This window comes from Prenolepis imparis, unplaced genomic scaffold, assembly GCF_030444845.1.
Source record: "Prenolepis imparis isolate NDT839.2.m4 unplaced genomic scaffold, iyPreImpa1.0 SCAF_585, whole genome shotgun sequence".
NCBI classification, from domain to species: Eukaryota; Metazoa; Arthropoda; class Insecta; order Hymenoptera; family Formicidae; genus Prenolepis; species Prenolepis imparis.
This window is the reverse complement of record NW_028141743.1, coordinates 4,137-16,124: the sequence shown is the minus strand read 5'-3', so window position 1 is coordinate 16,124 and position 11,988 is coordinate 4,137. Positions and strand designations below refer to the sequence as shown.

The 11,988-nt window shown below is 26.5% G+C and overlaps 3 protein-coding genes across 3 annotated transcripts; 1 reads left to right on the top strand and 2 right to left on the bottom strand.

Annotated features, from left to right (window-relative positions):
* Positions 1–267: 267 nt before the first annotated feature.
* On the top strand, positions 268–2,240 carry LOC145948698 (uncharacterized). The gene is made up of 6 exons (XM_083058307.1): positions 268–284; positions 600–768; positions 1,015–1,210; positions 1,373–1,570; positions 1,829–1,956; positions 2,131–2,240. Exons 1-6 carry the CDS (start codon positions 268–270, stop codon positions 2,146–2,148), a joined length of 726 nt encoding a protein of 241 aa, XP_082914433.1. The 3' UTR covers positions 2,149–2,240.
* A 4,676-nt stretch (positions 2,241–6,916) lies between these two features.
* LOC145948696 (uncharacterized) lies at positions 6,917–7,507 on the bottom strand. The gene has a single exon (XM_083058306.1). The coding sequence runs from the start codon at positions 7,505–7,507 to the stop codon at positions 6,917–6,919; it is 591 nt and encodes a 196-aa protein (XP_082914432.1).
* Positions 7,508–7,512: 5 nt separating this feature from the next.
* Positions 7,513–10,048, bottom strand: LOC145948699 (uncharacterized). The gene is made up of 6 exons (XM_083058308.1): positions 9,712–10,048; positions 9,254–9,612; positions 8,860–9,088; positions 8,429–8,724; positions 7,790–8,242; positions 7,513–7,626 (listed from the first exon to the last, which is right to left on the bottom strand). Exons 1-6 carry the CDS (start codon positions 10,046–10,048, stop codon positions 7,513–7,515), a joined length of 1,788 nt encoding a protein of 595 aa, XP_082914434.1.
* Positions 10,049–11,988: the final 1,940 nt, after the last annotated feature.

The following is an 11,988-nucleotide window of genomic DNA, read 5'->3' as shown; positions in this document are numbered from 1 at the left end:
TTATCATTATTAATTTTTTTTCTCTTTTTTTAATATTATCTACTACTTAATTTCTATTTCTCTACAATTGTTTTATTGTACGTAATTACGTATAAAGCATTCTAATTATATTGTACGTAATTACGTACAATAAAATAATTGTAGAGAAATAGAAATTAAATAGTAGATAATATTAAAAAAAGAGAAAAATAATGTAATAATGTAATTTAAGAGGATATTGATCCCACCGAATTATTAACGCCTAACGAGATCTTCGATGCAGTAGAAATGTATGATTCCACAATGTAAGTAAAAATAGATTTGTTTTTATTATTTATAATGGATATTTTTATTAATAACAGAAATATTATTAAAGTTAATATATAATTATTCAGAAATATTATTATTGCAAATTAGATATGTAGAAATAAAAAATTAAATGAAGTTAAACATCACTTTATCATTTATTAAATACATAAATATAAGAACGTTAATTTTTATTGTTATATTTAAATTGTAAATAAAATATTTACAATTAAATTATGTAAATTAAATTACATTATTACATTATTTTTTTTAAATGGCTACATTAAAGAATTAAAATTTTATTTTATTATTAGTGAAATAATAGGTTACGTAGAAGGCATCGAATCCACACGATACGTTGGCAGTAAACAACAGTACAAATTTTTCAAATTTTTATTAAATAACGGCAATGGACGATGCGTTCAAGTTGTTGCTTGGAACGACGAAATTGACAACGTGGAACACCACATTATGTCTAATTGTGTAAATATTAACTTTTATTTTTATATATTAATCTTATTTTTTAGATTTTAATTTATTTCTGAAATATTAAATAATTTTTTAATTAATTTTAAATATATGTTGTTAAATATTATGTAAATAATTTACTATAAAATTAATATTTTTTTAAAATTAAGTATTAACGCACATTTTTTGTATATTTGAAAATTGAAATATAATCTTTTTATATAATCTTTTTCATAATATTAAAATTTATTTTATTTTTAGATAATCCATTTAGACGGTGTACAGGCAAGAATACCGAAATCAGCCCAATTTAATCACGGAAATGTACCTTATGAATTGCAAATTAAATCAAATACTATTATATCAAATTTAGGAAAATACGAACCCAAAGGTTCTGTAAATGTCAAACCAATAGTAACACTACTACAAGATGTTCTAAACATCTCGGAATGTATTAGTAAGTTTTATATTAAATTATTATTTTGTTATTTTCTTATAAAATTAGAAATTACTATTATTATCATTATTTATAATAATTTGTTGAAATATTAATTAATAAAATATTAAAAATGTCAATTAAAATTAATATTATTATTAATTCTTTTTACTCTTTATGTAGAAGTAGAAGGATACGTTAAAACCAATTTTTCAGAATCATTTAATATCAAATTAAATAAAATAATTGGATATGGATCAATTACGGATGGAACATATAAATTAGAGATACATGTGTTAAATTTCAAATATGATGATTTTCAAACAATTGACATTAATAAAGGAGATAAAATAGAAGTTACTGGTATCATGTACAATACAGGTAAAAAAATACTTATTTATTCTTAAAATTTTAGAATCATTAAACAACCTAATCTAATCTAACTTTTTAAAAAATTTAAGATATATAAAAATTAAATATATAAAAATTAAACATTTTTTTTTAAACTATATCATGTTATTTACAATTGTTAATTTGTATTGAATATTTTAACTACATTTCTTCCGTACAAGATAAATTGATTTATCTTATATATCTTTTATTGATATATCTTATATAATTTTCTATATTTTGTTATAGTAAGTCCACCATATCTATCAATTAATGAAATAAAGGATATAAAAAAAATCGATGGGCATATGCCTTTAACTGCTTTGTTAAAAGGTGTGCGTACACCTTGTAAAAGAAAATGTGAAGAAGTTGAAAAGGTAAATTATTGAAATAATAAAATTATTAATTATTTATTTTTATATTAGTTAAAATTTTTTAATATTATTAAATATATGTATATAAATAAAAATAATTAGTTATTTTTATTAATTTTTATAAATATATTTTATATGCATAATTTTTACATTAATAATAAACTTTTTATGTTTTAGACACAGAAGAAGAAATAAAAAAGAAAGAAAAATTTCTCAAAATAACTATTTTTATTACATATAACAACGTTTTCTCTTTTATTAAGTTAAATTTATTTAAACTTTAAATTAATTAATACCAAATAGATAAAAATAATAACGTAACGTTATTTTCTTGTTATTAATTATTGGTTTTTCCTTATTCATTTCCTTTTTTTTTGTTCATTATATTAATTTAGTTTTTTTGGTACATAAGAATATATGTACATAAACTATTTTGTAAATAATATCTTATGAGAGAAAATAAAAACAAAAATAACCTTTACTTAATTTTAGTATTTACTCAACAAAAAGAAACCATTAATATTTCTATCTTTTTTTAATTCAGAATCAAGTTACTTTTATTTAAAATTTTTCTTACCATTATATATGTACTTTTAAGAATATATACATATAATAAAACATAAATTAAAATTAATTCTTAATATATATTTCAATTTATATGCTATCTACCTCATTTAAAATATAATAACGCCGAGAAAGTAAAAAATTGTGATAAATAAATATGTACTTTACAAGATGTCATAATTTACGTAAAATTATGTTGAATTAAGATATATACATCATAAATTCATACACAATTTTTAATTAATTTTCTTATGTTTAAAATTATTTATGTAAAATATTACAAGAAATTAATTTATATAAATAAATTAGAGAAGTTCTATTTAAAAAAAAATTAAGTTAACCTTGTCATAACTTTCAAAAGATTATTTAATATCAAGTCTATATTTTTATCATGTGTTTCCTTCCAAACCATATAATTTTTGTCTATACCTTATATGAATCATAATTTGTTTCATTGTATCAATAATTTTAGAAAGAATAGATTATATTTTATCTCTTGTCATATCATAATTCAATTAATAGAAGGAATATATATTTCTCTGTACAAAAATATTTTTTAAAAAATATAAAAATAATTATTTATACAAGGTAATTCCTGAAAAAATGTTTGTTATAGCATAAAATATAAATTCAGAATTAATATTTTGTCTAGACATAATTTTAATTTTCTATTACATACATAATCAAAATTCAGAAAACGTGTCATATGTAATGTAATGTACAAACAAATAAGAAGTTAATAAATATTTTCAATTTTTACAAATAAATCAATAATACAATAGTCGTTGTGCCATTGATATACATATTTATGCCGCTATTAATATATATAAATTTGCTATTATTTGCCATTGATATATAGGATGTTCTATATGTTAAAGGATCTACGCAAATATCTAAAAAATTATGAGAAATACGAAAAAACAAAAGTTGTAGGATTTCAAAGGGGACATCTGATGATGATCTTGTCTTTGACCTAGAGATCAAATTTGAAGATCAACTTAAAAAATTTAAATGGAAAGACCTATTTTTATTACATATTCTTGTAGCTTATCTACAGAGCTTTCCAAAACACTATAATAAAACTGTTTTTTGTTAAATACTTTCCGAATTACAAGGCTTGAAAGATACAATATTTTGACATAAATTACAAAATATTTTGTGAAATATTCAGTTTTTGGTAATCTTACCTTAATACTCTTATGCACAGAATAATGAGACCATGGATGTAGGAATAACTGAATGGAGCGTAAGGTACCTTTTTAGGCGAGGGGGATGAAGCCTGAGAAGTGAGGGGAAAATTGCCAACCAAGATGGCGACTACGGGTGATTAAAGTGATTAAACGAATAAGATGATTTTTGAATGTCATTTGATATTTAAAATTATCTTAAATTAATCTTAAGATGCTGCGCGGATCATTTCAGATGGCTACAGAGTATCTGCGAAGATAAATTAAAGACGAAAATTTTGCCAACCAAGATGGCTGATCCAATTTCCCCTCATTTCTCAGACTTCACTTCCCCTCTCATATGCTCCATCCAGTTATTCCTACATCCATGAATGAGACCAATCAATTGTGGTGTAAAAAAAATACATAATTTATTTTTAAAAGAGTATGTAATTATAGCGATAGATTTTATTTTAAATCAATTATGTGCTTTTTTTACACCAATTGATTGGTCTCATTATTCTGTGCATAAGAGTATTAAGGTATTGAATATTTCACAAGATATTTTGTATTTTATGTCAAAATGTTGTATCTTTTATAAGCCTTATAACTCGAAAAGTATTTAACCAAGAACAGTTTTATTATAGTGTTTTGGAAAACTCTCGAAATAAGCTACAGGAGTATGTAATGAGAAATAGGGGTATACATTTAAAATTTTTAAGTTGACCGTCAAATTACCTTCAAGTTTGACCTCTAGATCAAAGGCAAAATCACCATCAGATGTCCCCCTCAAAATCCTACAACTTTTGTTTGAAACATTTTTTTCGTATTTTTCATAGTTTTTGAGAAATTTGCGTGGGTCCTTTAAAATGGGACCCTATATGTATGTAACTTGATTTAACTTTAATATTAGTCTAATCAAAGAATTGTATTAAATTATATTATTCTAATCAAAGAATTGTAATTTTTATAAATAAATAAAATTCTCTCTTACTATCTTTATTTATTTTCTTTTATCTCTATTTATTAATAATATACTTAATAATATAATTCGATTTTTCTTTAATTATAAATAAAACATTTAAAAGATTATTTAAACTGTATATAATAGTACACAAATACTTAAAAAATTTAATAAAAGTAATTATTATTTAAAATATTATACATTTATATATATTTATAAATATACATATAATATAATATTTATATTATATTATATTATAGTTAAAAGATATTATTACTTAATATTATATTACACAAAATCATATACGTTACAAAATAAATCAATATAACTGCAATCATTGCAAAACAAAAAAATCTTGATACATATCTATATCAAAATCAAGTACATCAGCTCTATACGAGGGTGGTTTGAAAAGTCCGTGCAAAAATGAAAACTACTTAATTTTTCGGGATAAACTTTTTTTATTTTTCAACGTTGTCTCCTTTTAGGCTTATACACTTCGTCCAACGCTGCTCCAGTTTGTTGATCCCTTCCAAATAATAAGATTGGTCCAACTCTGCAAAATAGGCATTCGTTTCCGCAATCACCTCCTCGTTTGAATAAAATCTCTTTCCCCCCAGCCATTTCTTCATATTGGGGAACAAGTAGTAGTCCGAGGGAGCCAAATCTGGAGAATAGGGGGGATGCGGAACGAATTGGAACCTTAATTCCATCAATTTTGCGGCTACAACTACAGATGAGTGAGCTGGTGCGTTGTCGTGATGGAAAAGGACTTTTTTGTGGGCCAATCGTGGACGTTTTTCTTGCAGCTCGGTTTTCAAACGGTCCAATAACGATGAATAATATGCACCTGTAATAGTTTTGCCCTTTTCCAAATAGTCGATGAGGATTATTCCTTGTGAATCCCAAAAGACAGTCGCCATAACTTTCCCGGCCGAAAGAACGATCTTCGCCTTCTTTGGTGCAGACTCCCCGCTGGCAACCCATTGTTTGGACTGTTCCTTGGTCTCAGGCGTGTAGTGGTGTATCCATGTTTCGTCCACAGTGACGAAACGACGCTTAAAGTCCTGTGAATTCCGCTGAAACAGCTGCAAACCGTCCTTAGAACACCTCACACGATTTCGTTTGTTGTCAACTGTGAGCAATCGCGGCACCCATCTTGCGGATAGCTTTTTCATGCCCAAATCTTGATGCAAAATATTATGTACCCGTTCACTTGAGATGCCCACAGCACTAGCAATCTCGCGCACCTTCACTCTTCTATCATCCATCATCATATCATGGATTTTATCAATGATTTCTGGAGTAGTGATCTCAATAGGGCGTCCAGAACGTTCAGCGTCACTTGTGCTCATATGGCCACTCCGAAAATTTTGAAACCACTTATAAACTGTTCTAATCGAAGGTGCAGATTCACCATAATGTTTATCAAGCTTCTCCTTAGTCTTCTGAGGCGATTTGCCTTTCATAAAGTAATGTTTTATCAACACACGAAATTCTCTTTCATCCATTTTTTGGAAATCACTCGACTTTCTCGATTCAAACGAACGCCAAACACAGAGAAATAGACCGATCTGGCTGAAACTTGGTGTGTGTTCTTCCAAGAGATGCTACTAACTAAAAATAACCCCGATACGCACCAGTGGTGCCATCTCTCTGACTTTGCACGGACTTTTCAAACCACCCTCGTACACATGCTGTATTGCAATACAAATTTATACGCACATATAATACGTACATATAATTATCCTCAAATCAAACAAAAATTATCCTCATATAAAAATTTAAAAGGAGGAAAATTAAGTATATATTTCTTTATATACATAGTTTTTAACTTTTTTATTATCTCGTTGTTCGCCTAGGTAAATTTTTAATGCTTGCCAAGTACGAACGCGTGAAAAGGCAACATAAAGTTGTCCATGATTAAATACATCTTTGCGAAGATCTATTCCTACTCTGTCAAATGTCTGTCCCTGTGACTTATTAATTGTCATAGCAAAAGCTAATTTTATCGGAAACTGTCTTCTTTTAAAAGTAAAAGGATATATATTTTCGCAATATAATGTTATACGATTCAAGAAAACGATATCTCCTACTTTATCACCCGTTAAGATTTTACATTTCAATAAATGATCAGCAAGTTCTATAATCATTAATCTAGTACCATTGCAAAGACCTTCATTGATACTGAGATTTCTAATCAACATAATAATACAATTCGGTCTTAAACGTAATTCATAAGGAGGAAGAGATGATGGAGATAAAGTATTTAAATATTCTGGAAGTAAAATTTCATCAATATCACCATTATCACCGCAATTTTCAGTACTATCTGTACTTGTATTCGTTCTTCAGATATATCTAATAATTCAACAACTCGTTTATTAATTTCTTCGACATCAGCATTTCTTGCTGAAAGTATTGCACATTTAGCCATTTTATTAAATTCTTTATTTCGTATTAGATCACCATATATATCTTCTACAACATCAGCATTAATGGGTGCAATACAATAATCTGGAAGTTGTATATTATCATTAGAATCATTTAATATGCCATCTCCCAAATCCAACAGAAACTTTACAAATTCAGTTTCCTCTGGGACAACTCTCATGTTTTCCGTTAAAGAGAAACTTATAAAATGTCTCCAATTAGAACTAAACTTGATTGAAAGATTCACGATCTCACATCGGGTACCATGTATTTTCATAGGAAGAAGTTGTCTAAAATCACCACCTAATACGATAATTTTTCCACCAAAAGGTAAATTATTATTCATGATATCACGCAATGTTCGATCCATAATCTCTAGAGCATGTCGTGGTGCCATTGGCGCTTCGTCCCAAATAAAAATATCCATTTTTTTCAAATATTGAGCTTCCTTTGATTGGATTTTAATGCTAGATGATGAATCAGCAAATAATGGAACTGGCAACCCAAATATCTTATGAACCGTTCTTCCTGCTGGCAACAATGTCGCTGCAATACCCGTAAAAGCCATTATACATACATGTTTATTACGAATTTTGGCTAAGTGATAGATTGTATATGTAAACGTTTTACCTGAACCACCTGGACCGTCAATATAAAAACAATTACTATTGTAATTATTATTGTCTAATCTATTTAATATAAGATCTACTATTTCTTTCTGCTTGTCATTTAATTGTTCATATTGTCTGACACCAATTTCCATAGTTTCTTCAAGTGTTATATAATCATTCTCTTCATCATTGTCTTGCAATTGTTCCATTTGTGGAAAATCAGCAAAACTTTTGCCTTCAATCCATAACATAGCATTGATTTGCGCATATGCTTTCTTTTGTCCTTGTAATATTCCAAAATGTCGTACATAATCTTCCGACATTGTTACTTTAAAATTTTCCCAAAGCTCTTCAGGATGCAATGGTTGACAATATAATAATATACGTACAAATAATCTACGAAGTTGTCTTGGCATCATCCATCCAACAGCTTCGTTCATAGCTCGTCTCCATTCATCATCTTCAATCAAACCTAAAGCTAGACATGCCGCTGAAAATGTTTGACAAATTTCTCCATTTACAGTTTTTAATTTATCAAAACTCGTAGCTCCCTTTACTGTGAGTAATAATAGTCGTAAATGATATAATTCAGTTTGTGTTGGACTAACGGAATACATTCGTCCTATGCAATTATAATGACTCTTACGTTTACTCCAACGCGATATATTTTTACCATTAATTTTTTCTTTTTTAAATGTATAATATCGTGGAATTTCTATATATAAATATTGTTTTACTTCTTCATCGCGAGAATTCAATGCAAAATAATCTATTAACATAGTAACTTGATCTAAAGCTGAAGTCATAGCTTCTTCAACTGCTTCATTTTCAATTATAACATTTTGTGCATTAGGAAGATGGACGGGTAAACGTACGATAGTATGACTTTTATCTTGTAATTTTTTCTCAAGAATACGCCAGCTCGCTTCTACAGGTCCAACATAACGAGCTTCTATAAAATTGCGTATTTCATCGTGATCTATAATTATATTTTCTGTTATTGGTTCGATTGTTATAGCAGCAGCATCATGTCCTTTGTAAATATATTTATACAGATATTTAACCGATTTAATACTTAAAACAACTTCGACATTAATATGACAATTAAATATAATTGATAAAATAGGACAATATGGAACGACATAACGATTATCAACTATATATCCACCAGGACGTTCAAAACTTTTCCCATTATCTCGTCGACGATAATAAAGATAAGCATCTTCATCCATTCTGGTCTCTTCATAATATGGTTTAGGATAATGTTTCGAACATTTTCCATCTACCAAACACCAATCACCACAAGGTCCATGAATCATATGCCTCATAACTATGTCATGTAAAGCTTGATTTTCACAAGGATCAGGAATTTCAGCAGAGATATACTTGTCAACAATCTGTGGAGTTATTTTAAAATTGTAATTTAAAGTAACTAACATATGGACATGTGGCAAACCGCGTTTTTGAAATTCAATAACATATACAAAGGCTACTACTTCTCCAAAAAATTTTTGCTTAACAATTAAATTAATTAAATCTTTTTTAAGATTAAAAACACGTGCACAAATGTCAGGTCTATCAGAAGCTTGTTGTCCAGGTAAAAGATTTTCTTCAATTTCGCGCCATTTTGGATTGCAAGTCATTGTAATAAAAAGATCTGGTTTACCAAATTTACTAACAATTGCCATTGCATCTTGATAATTTTGTAACATATTACGCGGTGATCCAATAAATGTGGATGGAAGTATAACCATCTTTCCAATATGTCCATTTAAGTTATTTGCCATAGTTTGCATATAATCTCTTAAACCTTGATATGTTTCAGTACGTAGTTGTTTTTGATGATCTTTACAATAATTTATTCTATCCTTTTCAATTTTTACATAATTGTCTACAAGCCATTGTTGAAATAAACGACGACCTAATAAAAAGACGTTAAATTCATCACGAATAGCCATACGATATTTAATATACTGGCCTCTAGTTATTCGTTTATTACTATTTAATTTTGTTAAATTACAATGCCACCCTTGAGTTCCATATGGATAAAATAATGGATATATCCATGGTTCAACATTTGGATCCATGGTACTAATATTTTGTAAAGTTTTAGTATTTTTATTACGTATTGTTACATATGATTCTGGAATTTCTCCATCAGCAGTTGTACGAAAAACAGCAGCAACTTCATTAGTTCTTTGAGCATTATATCGACGTCGATCCATACCTGGTTTTAATGTAAATAATAATTGTAATTCTGGTAATAATTCTCCAGATTCTATTTCTAGTTGTCGTTGATTTTCTAATTCTTCACCCATCATTTGATAAGATTGAGTAAATATATTCAATTCCCGCATTATATGTTCAAGATTTTGTAGAATTTCAAAATCTAAATCTGAATTTTTAATAAGACGATAATTTATTGCTTCATTAGGATCTATAATAAAAAGTTGACCATAAGTCGGATTTTCACTTTGAGCAGCATATAATGCTGTATTTATTTGATAATAAATTTATCCTTGTATTTTGAAACAATACGGACCTGATCGCCTATTTTGAAAATTAACTAAATTAGCATTAAATGATGCAAACGAAAATGAACTATTATAACTACGAATATATTGAAAAAAATTATTTTACATGAGTTCCTGCGAATAAAGAATGAAGAAATTGAGGATGTTCAGGTAATGGTTGAAGATATACTGCACCATGATTACAACAATCATGAAATGAATTTCCTTCATTGGAAATTTTTTCAGCTGCAAAATGTTTTGCATTACAATGAACGCAATATACATCCATGGGATCAATATAATATTCAGTTACATCATTAACTGAGATTGTATTACTAATATTTAAACGAGGCTGATTTTTCTGTCGTGATCGATAACGAGATTGATTTTCCACGTAACGTTGCTTATATATTGATATAATACTTTCAGAATTTTGTCCAATTATTTCTTCATCTGATTCCATTATACGATTATCATGTATTGTTTGTGAAGTACAAGCAACTTGTTGATGTAACAATATATTATCAGATGAATGTTCTTCAACATTATCATTTAATTCTTTTATACGATTACCACATATTGTACCAGCAACACAAACACTATTATTCTTATACGTAATTGATTTTAACGTATTATTTGATATTTTTGCAATCTGATGACGACGATGTTGATTCACTGCTTTTCTTTCATGACGTTGTCGTTGAAACTCCTCTTCTTCCTCTAAAGTACGCTGTATTTTGCGTTTCGGCATTTTATGAAAATTTAAAGATATATGCTAATTAAAAAATATATAATATACACAAACACGTATGATTTTCATAAAATATATAAACACAAAAATATAAGTATATTCTGTAATTAAAACGTGGATGTGTATTAATTATAATAAAATTTAAACACATAAACTATTAAAATTTATTCTTTAAAATTTTTAATGCTAGTATATACATATGTACAAAAAGAAAGAAATATGGATATACTATTTATATAAATTAAAACAAAATTATATGTTAATTATTAAAACTAAAATAAATTATTAAAATTCAATTTAATCTTTTAAATCTTTTAATACAAATTATGTAAAAAGAAAAAATAAAATATATTATGTTAAAATGTACACAATTAAAATATAAATTTATATTATCTATCAAAATCCAAATAAATTGTTTAATATAGGTGTATTATGTTATGTACTAATTAAAACGTAAATATGTATTAATTGTAATAAAATTTAAACGCACATAAACTATTAAAATTAAAATTTAATTAAAAAATTTTAAATGCTAATATATATAAAAAAAACAAAGAAATATGAATGTACTATAAAATATAAATTCTAAATATTAAAATCCAAATAAATTATTAAATATAAATATATTACGTACTAATTAAAACGTACATGTATATTAATTGTAATAAAATTTAAACATATAAACTATTAAAATTTTAAATGCTAGTATATATATAAGAAAAGAAATATTGATATACTATGAATTGAAACAAAATTATGTGTAAATTGTTAAACCTAAAACAAATTATTAAAATTATATTCAATCTTTAAATTTTAAATACAATTCAAATAAATTGTTGAAATTTGATTTATTGAATTTTAAATACAAATCTACGAAGTAGTCATCATCATCATCATTATCATTATCATTATTATCATTGTCATCATAATTATCATAATTATCATTACTATAATCATATCATCATTGTCATCATCATATCATCATTATCATCACTATAATCATATCATCATTATCATCATCATATATTGTTCG